The sequence below is a fragment of the Dipodomys merriami genome, unplaced genomic scaffold (assembly GCF_024711535.1).
Source record: "Dipodomys merriami isolate MVZ:Mamm:240054 unplaced genomic scaffold, mDipMer1.0.p SCAF_5, whole genome shotgun sequence".
Taxonomy (NCBI): Eukaryota; Metazoa; Chordata; class Mammalia; order Rodentia; family Heteromyidae; genus Dipodomys; species Dipodomys merriami.
Window position 1 is genome coordinate 29,341,472 of NW_027206068.1, and position 20,812 is coordinate 29,362,283.

General features: G+C 38.3%; 1 protein-coding gene across 6 annotated transcripts in view; it reads left to right on the top strand.

Moving 5' to 3' along the window:
- The window catches only part of Fbxl13 (F-box and leucine rich repeat protein 13), a 153,687-nt gene extending 133,281 nt beyond the window's left edge, over positions 1–20,406 (top strand). For 5 of the 6 annotated variants that reach the window (XM_069996314.1, XM_069996316.1, XM_069996318.1 and 2 more), the window contains 3 exons: positions 12,243–12,377; positions 18,348–18,511; positions 20,121–20,406. In XM_069996314.1, the coding sequence (XP_069852415.1) occupies positions 12,243–12,377; positions 18,348–18,511; positions 20,121–20,331 (510 nt within the window). In that variant the 3' untranslated portion in view covers positions 20,332–20,406. The remainder of the gene's footprint in view (positions 1–12,242; positions 12,378–18,347; positions 18,512–20,120) is intronic. The other variant, XM_069996317.1, reaches the window with a different exon arrangement.
- Positions 20,407–20,812: the final 406 nt, after the last annotated feature.

Consider the following 20,812-nt stretch of genomic DNA (forward strand, 5'->3'; position numbering starts at 1 on the left):
CTTTCTTGGTGTTTTTGTGTGCGCTGGGTATTAGAATAATGATGGCCTCTAAGAATGAATTAGGAAGTATTTTCTCTGCTTCAATTTTCCAGAACACACTATAGAACATTAGTATCATTTCTTTCTTAAACACTGGGTAGAATTCACCAGTGAAACCATCTGAGAATAGTGTTTCTTATATTAGTTTATTAAATCATTAGTTCAATTTTATTAATAAATATAGGCCTATTCTGGTTATTTATTCTTGTGTTAGTCTTGGCAGAATAAATTCATTTTGTCAAAGTTATCCAATTTGTGGGTATGCTATTGTTCATAATGTTTCTTACTTAATCTTTTTTTTTGTCAGTCATGAGGCCTGAACTCTGGGCCCGGGTGCTGTCCCTCAGCTCTTCAGCTCAAGGCTCACACTCTTATCACTTAAGCCATAGCACCACTTCCAGCTTTTTCTGCTTATGTGGTGCTGAGGAATCGAACCCAGGGTCTTATGCATTCAAGGCAAGCACTCTCCCACTGAGCCACTTTCCCAGCCCCTCTTACTTAATCTTTTAATGTGCAATGTAATTAGTGTGCAATCTTGCTTGCATCTCTGCTATTAGTGCTTTGTGTCTGTTCACCCTCCCCCTCTCCCTCTCTTTTTTACTTAGTTTCTTACTTTTTCACTTGATTTTTAATCAATATTATTGTCTTTTATTTCAGAGAACCAGCATTTGAATTAGTTGATTTCTCTATTCTTTCCTTTACTAATTTCTATTTCATATTCTTACTTCTTTTCTTCTTCTTAGTTTGAATTTGACTGGTGCTTTTTATTTCCAGTTTCCTAAAGTGAAAATTTAAATTATTGGTTTTAGAACTTTTTTTTGTCTGTTCATCCAGTGCTATAAATTTCCCTCTAAGCACCACTTTCACTGTGCATCATACATTTTGAACCTATTTTCATCGAGTTCAAAATGTTTAAAATTTTCTCTTGAGAACCATTCTGACCTATGTATCATTCATTTTAATTTAATGCTGGTTAATCTGTAAATATTTTGGAATTTTTCCAGAACTCTCTTTGTTATTGATTTCTAGTTTAATATCATGTAGGTTGAAGCCATATTTTGTATGGTTTCTAATCCTGTTGTTGAAGATCCTTGTTTGATGGTGAAGTGTATGGGCAGGGACTCATGATTAACTATGCTTAGGTCTGAGTCTTTTAGTGGGCCTATAGGACAAGAATCTAATTTTTATAAACATTTCTTACCCCCACACTCACCTCTACACTTTTGTAAGACAGGAAGGCAATACCCAGACTAGAAGGGACTAGTGTTCATTGATTGCCTGGTAAATGTTTTCCTTGAGGAAAGGCTTTGTTACTGAGAAAAGATATTCTTGAAGTATTTTTTTTCTTTTTTTTGGGGGGGGGGGGTCCGGTCGTGGGGCCTGAACTCTGGGCCGGGCTCTGTCCCTCAGCTCTTCAGCTCAAGGCTAGCGCTCTACCACTTGAGCCACATCGCCACTTCCGGCTTTTTTCTTTTTGCTTATGTGGTGCTGAGGAATCGAACCCAGGGCCTTGAGCATGCAAGGCAAACGCTCTACCACTGAGCCACCTTCCCAACCCCTTGGAGTATTTTTAAATGGTATTTCTCCCTTCTTGGAAGCATGATTTTTATTAGAAATGGTTTTTCTTTCATCTTTACATTGAGAACTTGGAGGGTAACCTCCAAAGAGGTATAACTCCTGAAAACATGGGAACCTATTTAAGCCTGGGTGGTTGGGAATTTTTTCCTACACTGTCTATTCTCAGTCTCCAGCAGTTAGTTATTTACCCTAAACTATTCCAGCTGGCACTGGCCCTAGCTAGGACTGGGTCTTTTCTTAGGTCCTGATTCTGTCTTCTCCTGTCTCTCCAGTTTTCAGAGATGTAGTTTGCCCTTTGACTTCAATCATCCAACAGCTCTAGGGAGAGTGTTCCTTTGTTTAGACTTTTTCTTGTTTGGAGGATGGAGTGATAAGTTCCAAGCTCTTTACATGATAGACTGGAAATGAAATCTCAAACATTCCCGAGGAGCCATGGACAGTGACTAAATCGTAGCCTTCAAAGGGAATGACTAATCTGAAGGTAGTTCCAAATCCAATCTTGAGAGCTCAGAAGTAAAGTCAGTGATCGGAGAGGCACAGGAGCCAAGAAAAGAGCTGTCACCCCTGGAAGAACGTTTCATCTGTGAGTGTCCAAGCACATGCCTTTATCTTCACCACAGGGCTGGTGGGCTGTTTTTAATAGATGAGGCCTGTGGCTTTCTCAGAAATCAGGTGCTTTGCTCACATCCATCCAGAAGGGCTCCTAAACATCCTTAGTACAATAAGAGGGGCAATACATATATTTTCAATTGCTGAGCTGAAAATAACTTAATAAGTTAAGCTATATCATGCTTCTAAATAAGACCATGCTCAAACTGCCTTTTTTCAAATTATTAATTTTGTGAAAAGGTAACACCTTGTTCAGTAACTGAACTGAAAACATTTTTTTTTAATCCTGGAGGCTAAATATTTACCACTGAGATACTACCCCAGGCTTTTCAAGATATATCTAGTAGCAGGGGGGGGGCTCTTACTTGTCACAGGCCATTTGGATATTTATAACATCATTCATGGCCATACAAAGTTGTGATTCAAAGCAGATGAAGGCATATCTGTGCTATCATGTACCAAATGATTCCATGGACCGTATCTGTATCTGATACATGGGCTAGATATTCTCCACCCCTGCAATGCCCTGATGTATGATCACCTCAGACGTACCTGCCAGTTTCTGCTGACAGGGTATTAGTAGTAGTGGGGAAGCTGGAACCTCCACTTCCCCCACTGACCCTTAGGACCTCTTCTTTCTCAGATTCTTCATCTTGCCATAACTGCTTGGACAGTTGTTCTTCTTTCCTTTAATCCTGAATTATGTTTAAGCCTCTCATCCATTCTCTCAGATGATAACCTTTTGCTTCTCTTCTTTATTTGACCTTTAGTTTAACAGATTTGTCTCAACTTAGAGAGATAGATAGGAGGGCTGAAGAAATGAAACTGGAAGAGCTGCCATGTGGGACATACTGTGAAGTGCATCATAATCCTACGATCAGCATGCCATCCATTGCAGCCTAATCTAGGATTGTCCAGCAAGTCCAGTGGTTCTACAGATGAGAGTCTGCTTTAGGGCAAATCTGAACGTGAGCTGGGGACTCAGCCTCACAGTCCTTTTCCTTGGGCTATGCATGTCAGAATTATCATAGAGCATTTACAGAGATGCTCAGGTTGGGAAGGTCCCAAGAACCCTCCCCCCACCACACACACCTCTTTAGCAGTCAGAATGGCCCATAACCATCCTGTTTGAATGTTTCTCTGAAGCACAAAAAGAATTGTCTACATGGGCCCTGACAGTAAAAGCTGGATTGCTTCCTGTGATTCTTTTCTGATCTTAAATTCTTTGAACCACTGAATTTTCCAACTTGTTATAAAATGTTGATGATGTAAGATTCTTACCAATCATTTTTAACAGATGATAAATACCACCAAAATTGATTTCAGTAGAGGTTGACACATGCTGATTTTAATGCCAAAGACAGATTAGACATGTTGGTTCCACACAGCAACAATTTTTAGAAAGTCAATATTGATTTCTGTTTCGTTTCTAAGATTAAGTCACTCAGGAATTATCAAAGCACAAGGTTTCAATAACTACATCTCTCCTCCAGGAATAGAGTTATGTTCATGACTTGCAGGGGATACAACAAGCAGAGGATTCCTTTCCAACATGGCTTTAAGCATTAGCCTTTGGGTACGTCAGATGCTCTGAACTCAATTGGATGAGGAAAAAGGTCATTTAGACATTTGGCCCTTTTATTTCTTGGCCATACTGCTAAGGAAAGTCTATTGTCATCTTGTACTTCAGGTCAGTATTGGGAAATGATTGACTAAAATAATTGACTAAAAAAAATCACAATGATCCCAGATGGTCTCAGTTTTTGAAACGTTTTCCAGGGTCCAAGGAACAAAGCAATAATTCCTCTGATAGAATTCCTCTGGTCATCTGTTAATCTATTGTAAAAGCAACCTCCACAAAACCTAGAACAATTAGGTGCTTAGTAACAGGAATCCATGGTATTATAGATATCCATGCCAAGCATTGGTCTCCTGAACATTAAAGTAGAACTATATACACCCAGGAGCCCAGTGTACCTGAGATCAACTAGATGTCACCAATAAGTTCCTGCCAAAATACCAAGGCATTATTTTTTCTTAGTAAGTCATGAGCAAATGTTGCTCTCAACACAAAAGTGTTTCCCACTGCACAGGCAGTTCAACAGAGTTAGAAACTTGCAAAAATATATTTCAGTATTTAAAAAAATAATTAGAAACTTGTTAGAGTTCAGAGAATGTGGGATTTGTCAGATTCCCATAGTCTGTAAGATTCCATGGGTACCATGTTTCCTTAGCTAAGAAAACAGCTGAAGCTGAGAACTCCCCACACAAATCTGGCATCTTGCCCATCCCCACTGGGGAGAACCACTCTCAGACAACTGAAGTTCTGCTGGACTTGCTAAATGAACATGCACAGCTGTTATTTTCATATTGACCATCCACAGAGAAGAACTCTATGAGAACGTGTTAGAAGGAAGAGCATCCTTAGGAGGCCTCTCCTATCCCTTAAACTACCCCCTGAGACATTAGTTTATTCTATGCAAGATGAAACTTGCCAAAAGTTAAACAAAACCTGTCAGATTGTCTGCAGGCAAAAATAAAAAGGCAGGGAAAATAAACATCAGATTTCTTCTTTCCAACTAATAGCATGAGTTTATATTCTTTTGCCTTAAACCCAAGTGGTCAATCTGTTTTTGGTTCCCTTGTAAGTGGCACAGCTGGCGTTTGCTCATTGTGACTAGCCTGACATTAACTGAGTGTGTGCGGTAGGTCTCAGAGGACTTGGAGTTATCTGTTAGGCTTTCTAATAATCTCACCTATCCATTCCAATTAGGTGTTGTTTACTCTATTTCCTCACCTTAAACACCACATCATCTTGAAAGCATTGCTTCCAGATTTTAAAATGGTAGACAGGATTGCTCCAGGATCCTTCTAGATCATTATTGCCAGACAAAAGCCAGGTGTTATTTCTGCCAGGTGCTTTTCAAGAATATACATGTTTTCCACCTTCCAAAGTTCATGAGATAGAATTGTTTATGTTCTCTTATAAACAAAGAAACACAAAGCTAAATGATGTGCTCAAAGCCACAGACATAACTTCAGATTCTAAACCATATATTTTTTTCCTGTCAGGCTGATAACCTCTCCTGATTAGATTATCTCTTATTTTATCTGTCCCGAAAGAGAGATCAAAGCAGTATTGATGATCTTATTGTTCCTTAGAAATCAAAGAGTAAGAATTATGTGTTACCTTTTTCTTACATAAGTAAATGGCTGGGTAGCCATGCAAATAGAAACCCATCAACTCTTTCATGCTGGTAATATACCTTTACATTTCTCTGCTCTTCTTTTCTCCTAGAGGGGAGGTAATTAAATGACTGTATACTCATTTTTTCTTATCTTAGATAAATAGATAAGGAATAATTTGTCACAGACTACCAGAAAAATATTTGATTTCCCTTTATGCAACCATGGCTCATTGTTTTGTAAATATAAAATTCTAAGAGGCTGGAAAGGTGGCTCAGTGGTAGAGTGCTTGCCTTGCATGCATGAGGCCCTGGGTTTGATTCCTCAGCACCACATAAGCAAAAAAGAAAAAAGCCGGGAGTGGCACTGTGCCTCAAGTGGTAGAGCGCTAGCCTTGAACTGAAGAGCTGAGGGACAGTGCCCAGGCCCAGAGTTCAGGCCCCACGGCCGGACCCCGCCCCCAAATATATATATATATATATATAAAATTCTAAAATTTAAACTGTTTTGTAATTCTTTTCAACAAATTTTAATCACCAAATATAATTAAAAAATATTTTGGTTTGGTTATATTTTGACCATTCCTTTTAGTTTTCCCAATGTGCATTCTCTATCGATACATCTCCTTTATTCTTCATTCCTTCCCCTTTAGTTATCTTTTTTTTCCTGTCACATCTCATGTTTTAAAAATAATTCCTAGCTCAACACTGGTGACTGTAATCATAGCTAGTCAGGCAGCTGAGATCTGAGCATCATGGTTCAAAGCCAGCGGGGGTAGAAAAGTCTGTGAGACTCTTATCTCTAATTAACAACTAGGATAGTGGAAGTGGCACTGTGGCTCAAGTGGTAGAGCACTAGTCTTGAGCAGAAGAGCTCAAGGACAGTGCTTAGGCCTTGGATTCAAGCCCCACAAACAACAACAACAGAAGTTCCCTTATTTTTACCAACTTATTAAAACCCATACAGACAGCAATTCATCATTATTAACAGACAACCAAAGGTGTTCTGCTGTTGGGTAGGTGTCTCCAGAGGCAGCATTTGCTCTAGCAAGTGAACAAGACAGTCTTTTTTGGTGTGGCAAGAAAATGTCAGAATTCTTAAGACGTTTCGTTGTGTTTGTTTTAAATCTCATACACTTTGTTTTAGTATGTCTTAATATATAATATATTTAAGCAATTGTATATCTATGTAATTTGTAAAATACATTAACAGACACTTACTGAATGTGTCTGCTCAAAATGTTTTTACTGTGGTATTTATGATTTTTAAAATATGGTGAACAAAGCCATAGAGGTGATTACAAAGAATAGTATTAGCTATTCTTTACTAACTGCCTACTATGTGCCAGATAATAATTGCTTTATTCATATCATCTTATTCAATCTTCACAAATAACTCTGTGAAATAGGTACCATGTTAAGGTATCATGCTATGCACAGATTGCAGAGAATATTAAGTCAGAGAAGTTGGATAACTTATCCAGAAATGCGAAACTTCTAGTGGCATACCTTGAACTCAGGCCCACATTCTCTAAGTTCCTGCTCATAAATGATACTGTACACTGTCTCTGACAGTTCTGAAGAGTAGAAGGCCTGGTATATTTTGGGGACCATCTGTTAAGAAGTATTTCCCATTCCTTTGGACACCTATCTCAAACTTATCTTCAGGCTAGGGACTGGGGCTACAAAGATAAATTAAGACATGGATTCTGCCCTCAAAAAACTACAATGCAAGAGACAAAAGTCACATAAATATCTATAATACAAGTAGAATGTGAGAAGGACAAAAAATAGAGAGCAATGGGGTATTTAAAGGATGTCTCTGCTGCATGGCAGAATTATAATCCATACTTGAGCTGATTTGAAGCTCAAACTTCTCCCCAAATCACCATATCATTCTGAAAAAAAAATTTACTCTGAGTATCTTTGAGGATATTTGCATGGGCCTTGACTCCTTTTCCCTTGAAAATTCTTTTCATATTAAAAAGTAGGGTACATCTCTGAGGTTGGGCGTTAGCTAAGCCTTGCTCAGCCTAGAAGGCTTCTGGACAGTTGTTTTCAAATGAGATCTGGCCCTCAGACTCCCCAGTTTGATTTTGTTGTCCAGGCCATGACCAGTCCCACCTGCTCTGATGCCTGGTGGGAGCAAGGCCATGTTTGGTAGAGTACTTTTATAGCTCATGGTCATATGAAGTCCAAGAAACTAGAATTTTGTGCTTAGCTTTTGGAGTTAAAATTGTGATATGCATTGTTAGCTTTTGAGGCAACCCAAAATAGTCTTCCTTATAGAAATGGATTCTTGAGAGCACAATATTTTTCTAGAAGTATCAAAAAACAACTTTGCCTCAGTTAGGCAAGGAATCAAGAGATGCTGTCATGCATATGGACAGCTTTCTCAAGACTAGGAGTGGCCACCTGTCAAGATAGTTTAAATCAGAAGTACTGAACTGTTATGATCAGCAAATGTGAGTGAATTTCAGTCTCTTCTGTATACCCAATGTCAGAAAGCAGTCATTTAATATTCCACAGTAAAACTCAACTTGGGAGACACAAAGTGTTTTACTCAATGATGTGAAATTTTTCTGTATTAACCCAACAGCAAAGTTGGCTGATACATTGAAACAACCCAAACTGGATAATTCTTGCGTTTTTTCTCTGTCTTCATTGTCAAACACTGACGTGGAAGAAACGTAGTGAAGCATTTTCCCAGAAGACAAAAGCAGTGGTGTTGATAAATGAGTGATTCTGCAGAACTATTATTTTATCTGTCAGGGGAAAGATAGGATTTCATAAGTGATTATGTTGAGACATGCCTGCAAACTTAAGTACTTAATATGACTTAAACATCTCTAGAGGAAAATATGAGTTGTACGAGGAAAAGTTCTGACCTCAGCTCCCAATATTTGTCTGTCATGTAGCCTAAACCTTAGTCCAGTTTTTTTGTGCCTCACATTTTCCATGAAGAAGAATGCTATCATGTATACATCAGAAACAAACATTACAATTTTTAAAGAAATTATGTATTTTAGGTGTGTTGATGCATTCCTTTAATCCTACCTATGTGGAGAGCGAAGATTGGGAAGTTTGAAGTTGAGGTCAGCAAAAACCTTTGTGAGAAACCCTCACTCCCCTCTCCCCCACATTTCAGCTAATAAGATGGGTACGGTAACATGAGCCTGTCACTCCAGCTGTACTAGAAAATAGGAGGATTGAGTTTATGGCAAAAATGTAAGACACTATACCAAAAATAACTTAAGCACAAAGGACTGGGGACATGGTAAAGCAAACACAAAGCCCTGAGTCCCCCCACCCAGACCCCGCTCCACACACACACCCAGTGCCACAAAATAAACCTAACTAAAACTGCTGAGAAATTCAGCTTGAAAGAATAACAGAGCTTTTTAAAAGTTCTAAAGCAGAACTGTAGTGATTCAAGAAATCCAAAGACATTGGCAGATTCTGTTTAAGAGAGTTTTCCAACTCTGGAGAGCATGAATCCCCCTTTAAGGCTGGCCATCTTCCAATACATTATTTTCAAAGTCTAAATATTCTTTCTTGAGTTCTGTCTCCTCAGACTCTATCGGGAGTGGGGAATGTGCACCATACAAGACCTGTGAAATCACTGGGCACATGATGGGCAGATGTGTACTTCTAGTATGCTTCTTGTCGGCTGCCCACAGCCGTCTGCCTATATTGATGATTTTTTTATGGCCCTCAAATGATGTTATAAATATCCAACTGGCAATGGGAAGAAGAAAGATTCCTTAAAGTTCTGGGCAGAAAATAATAATATCCTACTGTTTATAACAGAATTCTTGTGTTAGTAATATAGACTCTTAGTTTTCTGGAGGATACTTCTATAGGAATTAGCAGACGACCTAGTATTTATTGAACCTTTGCTATGTTCCAAATAATGTGCTTGCAATCACAATCCAAGCTATCAGAGTTCCAGACAATACCACAAGAGACTTTTGCATATTGAATCTAAGCTGGGACTCAAAGCCATTGATTCCAGTGATCTAAAGTCTGTACCACTCTGGGTGCCCGTTATGCTTGTTGAGCTCCAATGCCAGGGACCTATTTCTTGACACCATTTTGTTGTCAGGCAAGACAGATTTCCATACAAAGTCACAATGCAGGAATGAGTTAAGTAAGTAAGTGCTGAATCAGTTGAAAAAGACAAGATCTGTATGAGATCAGAGGGAAAGCATAATCACAGTGGGCTGTTGTGGTCAGAAAAAGAAGAGGACTTGTGGCTAATTAACAAAAAACATTTGTTTTTCTGTAAGAACAAGTTTTTATAGTTACTGTTGGAGTCATACAGAGATCTCAATAATAGTTAATAATTATTTCTCTAAAATAATACTGTGTCCAGTAGAATATAATATAGAGTTCTATAGAATCTATTTTGTTAGGAACAATATCAAGTGTATGTATTATTTCATAGAATCTAGACAACAACCTTTTGATATGGACGTGAATACTACTTTAACTAATGAGATCCTGTGGCCTGCAGAAATTCAGTCACCCCAGAGACAGAGCCAAGCTCTGGCCTCTTTACATGATGACATAATTCTAGTCGTATCTGCTTTGCTAACTGCTTCTACTGGAAATTTGCCATCTTTTATCTACTTGTTAAAAAGTTCTTTCCAGTCTTACTTACTGGTAAAACAAGAGAAAATGTATAAGCAGTGGGAGAAAAACCCACTGGTGGTTTAGTCAACCTGGTGACTTTAGTCATAAGAAGAAAATGATATTACCTTATAGATATCCATTTTTACATATGAATAAGGAATTCTCACCAACATACTAAGGTTTCTAAAATCTAGCACTTACAGCAAAAATTAGTGGTGAATTTTTACATACTGGATTATCTAATTCAATATCCCAAGAACCTGGGCTGCTTCACAATGAAGAATTACCTCTGAAGCAAATGAGTGTGTAGATGGCATTAGATCATAGACTTTGGTATTACCTTGAATTGGTGATTGTTTCCAAGTATTTTAATTCATCTTAATAAGTTAACATACTTTCACAATTACTTATATGCTTCATACTTTACTGGATCATTTTGTTCTTATATAACTGCTGAGATGTAAACTTTTAGCTTTCTTTTTATTACTCAATTCTTTTTTTGTTTTTGTTTTTTTGTCATGGGGCTTGAACTCTGGGCCTGGGCGCTGTCCCTCAGCTCTTCAGTTGAAGGCTAGCGCTCTACCACTTGAGCCACAGCGCCACTTCCGGTTTTCTGGTAGTTTATTGAAGAGTCTCATGGACTTTCTTGCCTGGGCTGTCTTTGAACCACCGTGATCCTCAGATCTCAGCCTCCTGAGTAGTTAGGATTACAGGCGTGAGCCACCGGCACACAGCAATTCTTTCTTTCTTTTTTCTTAAATGAAAAGTGGGAATAAGATTTAGAAATCCTGAGATAAAGGAGAAAATTCTTAATGACTTCAGACCTTTTTTCTAGCCTTAAAAATTTTAGATGAATGTTTTGGCATCTTAAAATAAATACTAGAGAGTAGATATTATTTCTCCTAAGTAGGAAAGGAAACTGAGGCTTAGAAAGGTTGTTTTGCTAAAGTTTAGAAGTAGTAAATGGTAGAAATGAAAACTTAAAAGAATTTGCTTTTTCTATAAATAAATTCCAGAGTACTTGGCCAGCTATTCTCATATTTATACTTCTTTCCCACCATTCATGACTCTAACAATTACTGACATTTTAGCCAGATTTCATTGGAATTTTAGCAGGAATTTAAATATCACTAAGCTGTTAAACTGATGTGTAAATGACTTTTGCTAGAAAGAGATTTTTTTAATCATTTTTTTTATTGTCAAGCTGATGTACAGAGGAGTTACAGTTACATGAGTAAGGTAATGAGTACATTTCTTGTCAATCTTGTTACCTCTTACCTCCTTTTTCTCCTATTTTCCCTTCCCCTAACCCCCCTGCAAGTTGTACAGATCATTTCCAACATATTATCTTGTGTGTATATTGCTGTTGCATTAGTTCCTGCCTTGTCCTTTGTCTTACCATTCTGTTGTTCTCCTTCCCTAATTCAAATAAATATATATGCAATACCAGGATAACAAAATCAAGCACAGTGACAACAGGGGATATACCATAGGGAGAAGAGCATACAAAAGAAACAAAAAAAAGTCAAATAGTACATTAAAAACAACAACAAAGAAAAATATCTTGTGTCTATGCTTTGGAGTTCATTTTGTTTAGTTTCATCTTATATGGTTATATGTACATATAACTATTGAGCTATTCTGCTCATCTGCTAAGATTATCCTAGACATATACTAATTATTACAAATAAGGGAAACCATAGGACCTATGTTTCTCTGGGTTTGGCTTACTTCATTTAATATGATTTTTTCCATGTCTTTTCATTTCATTATAAATGGGGCAGTGTCATTCTTTCTGATGGAAGCATAGAATATACATATCACATTTTCTTGATTCATTCATCTACTGAGGGGCATCTGGGTTGGTTTGATATCTTAGCTATTGTGAATAATGCTGCCATAAACATGGTTGTGCAGGTAGCTTTAGTATGGCCTTGTTTGTGATCATTTGGGTAAATGCCCAGAGGTGAGATCGCTGGGTCATAGGGAAGCTCTATGTGTAGTCTTTTGAGGACCCTCCATACTGCTTTCCAGAAAGAGATTTTAGATGTAGTGTTTTATTGCCATCTATATTTCTGGGACTAAAATATATGCTAAGTAAAGCATCATCAGTAGAAGGGCTCCAGATGTATGTTGTATTTGAATAAAGACTAAAGAAAAGCCATGAAAACTCTCTGATCTTGGAATTTCTTTCAGGGATTCTGTAAAAATGTACCATTCTTGGAATACCTGGATGTCTCTCATTGTACCCAGCTGACAGATAACATTATGAAAACAGTGGCCATTTACTGTCCTCAGCTCACTTCTCTCAGCATTGCAGGCTGTCCAAAGGTATGCTGCACAGACAGGGCTCAGACATGGCAAAGGAAAGCACTGCAAAAGAATCCTGACTGGGCAGCAATCAGAGGCTAAATTCATTATAGAACTTGTTTTCTTTGCCGTGGCTGAGGGATTAGATTTTTCCTGTATCCCCAAATTAGAAATGGCTTCAGCATTTCATTAGTGTCACAGTAGAATTTTTTTAAGTTTAAAATACAATTCTGAGACAATATAAACATGTGTCAATGATTTATTTAATTTAGTAGTCAGAAAACCAACAAAATAAGACAGCAGTCCATAAAACATTAGGTATGTATAAGAATTGAAGAATGAAGCCAGGCACCCGTGGCTCACACCTGTAATCCTAGCTACTCAGGAGGCTGAGATCTGAAGATTGTGGTTCAAAGCCAGCCCAGGCAGGAAAGTCCATGAAACTCTTAGCTCCAAAAAACCACCAGAAAACCAGAAGTGGCGCTGTAGCTCAAGTGGTAGAGTGCTCGCCTTGGGCTGAAGAGCTGAGGGACAGCGCTCAGGCCCAGAGTTCGAGCCCCACAACCAACCAAAAAAAAAAAAATTGAAAAATGAATGTTGGATTATGATTTTCAAGTTAGAGCACAACCATAACCTTCGTATTACAGTTTCTACGAGATAGAAATAATTTGGGTTTTTTTCCTAGACAAAACTATATTAACATAGCTTTAATCAAGTTTATTAGCAATAGTTCAATTTGGGCCTTAATCAACAGTGAATAGTATGTGAAACAAGGGTATAACTCCCTGTACATTTCCTTAGATGAGTCAAATAAATGGTGCCCCGATATGATATTAAAAGTTTACGCAATTATCTGTATCCTAGTTTTGAGTGTTTGATGATTTTCTTATTTGTATGTATAATGCATACTTATTGTAAAATAATTTGACTCATATAAAAGCTTAAAGGGGAAAGTAATAGTCCACTGCCAAACACCACCCAAGCATAAGTATTTGTTGGCATTTTATTCTTATTCTTCTAGAATATTTCCCTACACACAAAGAAGTAAGAAGAGATTGCAGAGGGTTTTGCATGTCACTTTAAAAAAAAATTATTGGATGTAGTGGCACATACCTGTAATCCTAGTTCTTAGAAGGCTGGGACAAGAGGATAGTCAATTGGAGGCCAACCTGAACTACAAAACTGACCCTTGTCTCAAAAACAAAAGGAATAGGTTGGGGTATAACTTACGTGGTAGAGCTAACTTCCAAGCAAGTTTAAAACCCTGGGTTCAAACCTTATACTGAAAAAAAATTATTCTTTCCAAAATACAATATAACCTACTTTTTCTTTTAACATAATATAAGCATATCTGTATGTGAAGAAATAAAAATCTTGGGATTTGGGTTAATAGGGAAGGTTTCTCTCTTGAAACCCTACCAAGACTGAAGATGAAGTTATAAGGACTCATGTGATAAGAAAAACAGGAAGAGGATCAAGATTGACAAAATTTTTGACGCTTGAAAATAGAGGGACAAATTTAGCAGACTAGAGACAACCTCCAAGTATTATAGAGTGCTGGGGGCAGGGACTGATTTTTCAGTGATTCTGGAGTTTGAACTCAGAGCCTTGCACTTGCTAAGCATGCACTTTACAGCTGGATCCACTCTACCATAAAAATCCTAGCGCCTGGCTCACCATTCTATGCCAGGCTTCCCAAAAGCCCACAGATTTTTTTTTTCAAATGAATATTTGCTTCTTGGTCAGGTTTTCCCTGCAGCTACCTCAACTCTAGCCATTAAGTAATAGTAAATCTCATCTTAGCCAGTCCTAAAATATCAAATAAAGCAGATGTGGCTCAAAGAGGATGGGGACCTGGATTGTGAGGCCAACTTCAAAGACCTTAGCAGTATACTAGGCCCTGCTCTTACCTTTGATCCTTGTGACATTGATTCAAAGTAGGAGATAGAATGAAATAATAGTTGGGAAAAAGAAAGAATAAATCGTTGGACATCAATAGCAAAATATTTCTCTCATATCCACCCTTTAGAGAGAAAGAGAATCTAAAACAGGCTAGGACTTTGGAGTTGCATCTCTGCCTGTCAGAGAGGCAGAGGCAATGTGTAGCATTGTGTCTGAGTCTGGAGACACAGACTACACAAGTGACTTGAAACAAAGTTAAAATTTAGAGACAGGCAATCAGAACAGAAGCCCAGAACTCACAGAGAGCCAGTCCCCCAAAGTCTTAGGAAAGCTGCCATGGGTAGATGAGGTCTTGAATGCATGCTTCCCTTGCACTGTAGCTAAAGGACTCAAAAGCATCCCACCCTGGGCTTGATACCCTGGGACAGAATGCCTCAGAGTTAAAGCACAGAAGGACGTCTTGTTTACAGGGGTTTGGAGAAGAGCCGGGGCTGTTCTAGCCAGTCCCTCCAGCTCAGAATGTCCACGGTCTGTCCTGCAGGTGAAATATATCTAAGGAAGAGACTGAGCCAGCTCACCCAGCCTGGCCTGGATTCGCACAACAGGACTTCTTGCAGGCTAACATGATGAAGCATTGTACCCCAAATGCTTGTTATCAGCCATGTCTCCTGGAGAGATCTCCGATAACAGGGAGAAAAGAGGACAAGGCTTTTTGTTTGTCTACTTTTAATTATTTTCATTTTAGAGGAGGGGAAATTTGGAATCATGAAAAAAGAAATAGAATACTGAGCAAAAGACAGTGTTACTGCAATATTTGCAGTATAAAGGGAGGAGGAAGGGATTTGCTAAATAATCCTAGAAGGACTATTCAAGGACAAGCCTACCCTTCTGAATATTTTTTCAGTTTTAATTAATTTTTTTGTAGCTGGATAACCTTTAGACATTGTTTCCATTTGCAGGCTTCAAAATGGTCACAAGGAAAATCAGTTAGAGATTTCATAATGGTTAAAAGAAAAAGAAACAGTCAGTGGATATTTTACCACCTATTAGAAAGGGTTGACCACGGACACATGACTAATTTGTCACTTATCTGCTGTGCAGTCACCCAAAGCTCCGTGGCTTAAAACAACCACCATTTTATTTCCTCACAAATCTTGGGAGTCAGTTGTGTGGTTCTTCTTGTGTGGTCCCAAGGTTGTCTATGTAGCCATTTATTGGCTCTGTAGAGCTAGACCTGTCTCATCTCCATTAGGCTAGCTGAGCTTCTTCACAGGACAGGAACACATTCCAGAAAGGCAAGGTAGGAGTGGTGGGGTAAATGGTGGTTGTGATTTTTAGTAAGTTGATTATCTTTTAAAATTCCCTGAAACTTGATAAAGAAAAACTAGAGGCCTGGGACTGTGATACTGTGCCTGTAATCCTGGTTCCCCAGAAGTGGAGAATATGGAGATGACCATCCAAAGCATACTCTGACATGAAAGTTTGTGAAACTGCATCTCAATCAATGACTGGGCACTGTGGCACACCCCTGTCAGTTAGCCCAGCTGCAGGGGAAGCACCAAGCACAATGGCTGGGGGAAGAGCACCCATCTTCTCCACCATGGGGAAGAACTAGAAGGGAACTGTAGCACCAGGCCTGCCAGGACATAAATGGGACTCTACTTCAACACTATTCAATTCACACATAAAAGGGGGAGGGTATTAGGGTATTGGAAGAATGGCTAAACATTAAGAGCACCTGCCTAACAAGCACAAGACTCTGAGTTCAACCCATAGTGCCACCAAAGAAAGAAGGAAGAAAGAGAAAGAGAAAATGAAGAAATAAGTTAAAAATAAAGTTAACATTGTAGTTATATTAAGGTGATAGATTTGAAATTGTTTCCACTTTGCTAGTTTTCATTAATTTTTTAGTAATGTGCTTATGCTATTTCTAAATATGAAATAACTTCATTTAAGATATAAACAGTAGCACACACCTCTAATCCCAGAACTTGAGAGGCTGAGGTAGGAGAATAACAAGTTTGAGGCCAGTCTGGGTTACATAGCAAGACCCTATCCCAAAAAAGAAGAAACCCAAACCAAAACCCATCCCAGAGAATCAATGGGAATTGTATTGGGAGTAACAATTGCTTCTGCTCAAGGAGCTGACCTTAGAACCAGGACCTTGGGAACCTACAAAATATACATCCTGTAAGATTTGTTTACCAACAGGACCAGACAGAAATTCAGCCAGTCATCTCTACTTCCAGTTCCTGGTTCTGTTCATAAATCCCTAAACATCAACAGGGAGCTTCCATTTGCAGAAAATGGGCTCCCTTCACCCACTGTGAACTCCACCTGCCCTCCACTTTCACCCCACTCCCACTGTCCTTTCTTTCCTCAACAATACTTTTTTTTAATCTTTTCTCAATGACATCAGATCCTCAGAGACCCATATAGTATGGCAGGAATGTCTGAAGACATTTTTGTGAGAATCAGTTGCAGTACTAAACCTCGGTTCTGAGCATTAGGAAACATGGAATGCTTAGACAATGACAGCATCCATTTTCCCAAACTTATAAAGCCAAAGGTCTTTCCTGCATAAGTCTCTTAACTTTAAAAATAAAAGAGCCAAATCTTGTGGTATATGGTTTTTTCAATGTTCAAATGTAAAATAAGAAATTAAATCCAGTTGGAAGGAAAATTCTTTTGGGGAAAGTAATCTATTCTATAGCAAGTCCCAGTTCAGCAATAAATTCAAAAGCTACACCTCAAGTAAGTGAAATAAACTAAGAAATGGAGTTGAATTACCTCTAGGACATCTGGCAAACTTGCAAGATGTTGGGATATATTTGGCAGAATTTCTCTGAGCAGAACCTTGATAGTCCTTCTGGCTTCTGCTCATCTTTCTTCCCCTGCCTCCAGACATCTGACTGACTTCCTTGTCCTCTCAACTATATGACTCTACCTCTTACACACAACCCACCAGAGATGCCTAGACCTTTCTTAAAGTAGTCTGGTCCTGTTGGGATATATGTTTTGGTCCTTAAGGGATGTATATTTTTAGTATACATCATGTCCTTAAACTTATTTCAAAACTGATGAAACCTCAGAGTAGATTTTACGTTTAAAGGTAAGTTACTTCTCCATAGCATATTTTGTAAGTTGCCATATTGATGTGACAGGTATTAGTAAAGGAAATTTGGTTATGTTTCCCATTTAAACTTGAGACTCTTAAATGAAAACATATTCTACTGGGGCCACATGAGGAAGATATTTTTACCGATCTGACCTTGTTTGGAAATCAAGTTAAGCCAGTAATTTGGTCCACTTTGTAATAAACTAAGTGAAAGAAAATCTGCAAGTTTCCTGATTCTGTTATGTTTGTGCTTAGATTCCTCACAAATCCATATGTTGAAACCCTAATTTCCCATGTGACAGTATGAGGAAGTGAGCAGTAAATAAGTTTAGCAGAGGCCTTGAGAATGGAGCCCTCAGATGGGGTTCTATCCTTTTAAGAAGAGAAAGAGACTAGATGTCCCTCTCCCTGCCATGGGAGAGTATGGCAAGAGGCAGACACCTGAAAATGAGGATTCTCACCTTGATTTTGATTTTGACCTTGATCTTGCATCTCCCAGGCTTCACAGCTGTGAGAAATCAATGTTTACTGTTTAAGCCATTTAATGTATTTTATATATATGTGTGTGTGTGTGTGTGTGTGTGTGTGTGTGTGTGTGTGTGTGTGTGTGTGTGTGTGTGTGTGTATGTATATATATGCATTTGGTCAGTCATGGGGCTTGAATTCTGGGCTTGGGTGCTGTCCCTGTGCTCTTCAGCTCAAGGTGCGTGCTCTACCATTTGAGCCACAGAGTCACTTCTGGTTTTCTAGTTCATTGGAGATTAGAGTCTCATGGACTTTCCTGCCCAGGCTGTCTTTGAACCATGATCCTCAGGTCTCAGCCTCCTGAGTAGCTAGGATTACAGGCATGAGCCACCAACACCTGGCCTGTACTATATTTTTATCATAGTAGTCTAAGACAACTAAGTCATTGTTCTTCAGTGGGATAGAGTTGTCTGAATAACCAGTACTTCCTTTGGCTGTGTGTTCAGATTACTGACGCAGGGATAGAGATGTTATCGGCAAAATGCTATTACCTGCACATTTTGGATATCTCTGGTTGTGTCCTACTTACTGACCAAACCCTTCAGGATCTTCAGATAGGCTGCAGTCAACTCCGGATCCTTAAGATGAAATACTGTAGTCACATCTCCATGTAAGTATGCAGCTGAATAGGAAATACCTCAAGGACTATTTTCCAAGAAAACATAGTATGTGGCTTGGGATTGATAATAAGCTGTAGTAATCAGAGTTAAGAAGGTTATTGTATTTCTTTGCCTAAATAAAGTAAACATTTTGAGAATAAGTATTTCTCTAAAAGAGGATACTTGTTTACCAAGTTTTAGACATAGGCATTAGAGACTCAGAACTAGAAATTAGTCTTATTCAAATTATTATTTAAGTTTCCATGTTTCATATGAGCACATATAAATAAGACAAAAGAGTCACTTAGAATTTATTTTACTTTTTAAAGAAGTTAATAAGTTACTTAAGGGCATATTTTGTTCCTTTGTGTCTCTTTCTTTGGAATCTCACATTAATAGCCCTAACAAGATTTCAGCAGCTCAAACCAAGACCCAAATTTACAGTGCTTTGTTTATTTTTCTTTAGAGCCAAATAGAATTAAATAGCATTTAAAACCAGTACCGCCTCTTCTAGTTTCATTGTCCTACCTGAACTCTTATGGCCATGTAGCACAAGCTTAACTCCAAGTATGTTTTAAGGCCTGTTCCACATCAATTGGGTCAATTTTTTTCTTTTTTTCTTTCCTTCTTCCTTCCTTCCTTCCTTCCTTCCTTCCTTCCTTCCTTCCTTTCTTTCTTTTTCTTTCCTTCCTTTCTTTTTCTTTCCTTCCTTTCTTTTTCTTTCCTTCCTTTTTTTCTTCCTTTCCTTTCTTTCTTTCTTTTTTCTTTCTTTCTTTCTTTCTTTCTTTCTTTCTTTCTTTCTTTCTTTCTTTCTTTCTTTCTTCCTTTCTTCCTTTTCTTTCTTTCTTTCTTTCCTTCCTTTCTTTCTTTCTTTTCTTTTCTTTTCTTTTCTTTTCGTGGTGGTGCTTGAACTCTGGGCCTGGGCACTATCCCTCAAGTCTTCAGCTCAAGGCTAGTGCTCTACCACTTGAGCCATAGCACCACTTCCAGTTTTCTAGTGGTTTATTGGAGATAAGAGACTCACAAACTTTCCTGCCTGGACTGGCTTTGAAGCACAATCCTCAGATCTCAGCCTCCTGAGTAGCTAGGATTACAGGTGTGAGCCACCAGGGCCTGGCTGGGTCAATCTCTTTACAATTAATAATCAGTGTAACTTACAGTCTCAGTAGTTGAGCAGGTAGCTCCTTCTTGAGTAAATATCATACTCAATCCAAAAGAAAAAGCCAATTATTCATTTCGTTTTTTAGTACTGGTCTTGTGGTTCAAACCAACTTCCCAGGAAAGCCTTTCTGACTTCAAAATGGCTTTCTTTTCAAGGTAGACATGCTTCTTTCTGATGCCTTCTATGCTTCCCTTCTATTTCCTCCTAAGACCAGGACAGTATTTTTTACTGTTCAGTCATGAACTTCTTAAGAGTCAAAAACATCCTCCTGACAAAGCTTCATGGGCTTTCTGCAGTTTATGGATCTCCCTTAAGTTCATCTCTCATAATAAGACCTGCCTCGGTGCATGATCAGCCCATCTTTAGCAGGTGGTTCTCTAAAAATTCTGTCTACTTAAAAAAAATGTGTATTAGGGATTACTTTTGCCAGTAGCTAATTCTAACCATTGTTATTCCAGGAGGGAAGCTCAAAGAATGTCCTCTAAAGTTCAGCAGCAGGAATACAGCTCTAATGACCCCCCACATTGGTTTGGCTATGACAGCAATGGCAAACTTCTTACAGGCCATCATGGTAACCTACCATTTAAGGGCCACTCTGAAGCGAAAATGAAAGACTTATACAGCAGTGAAGATGAACTATTTGACCTTCAGACTCAAGCAGAAAACTAGAACTTGGCAACTTTTCTTCATTTGATTTTACTGGCCTGATCTTAATATAAACAAGCAGCAAATCCTTTGCTGTTCTCTTTCAAATACTAGTATCTCTATACACATAATTAATTCTGACTCAGTAATTATGATCCCTAAACTTAACCAACAATAGTTGTGATAAAATGATCAAATCTAAGGTTATAATTAGAGGAAACAATCCCGAGATGTGACTGTTTTTTTGACAAAGAATTTGTTTCCCTCTGGATAGGAAAAGAAAGCAAAGATGGTCACATAAGTCAAAGTCAAAGTTTGAGCCACAACGTTAAGGATGTGTGAGGTTTTATTATAAAAGACATAGCGAACATTTTAAATTATTTATTATCTGGTCAATTGTGAGGCTTTAACTCAGAGCCTGAGTGCTGTCCCTGAGATTTTTTTTTTTTTTTTGCTTTGAATCACAGCTCCACTTCCAGTTTTCTGGTGGTTAATTAGAGATAAG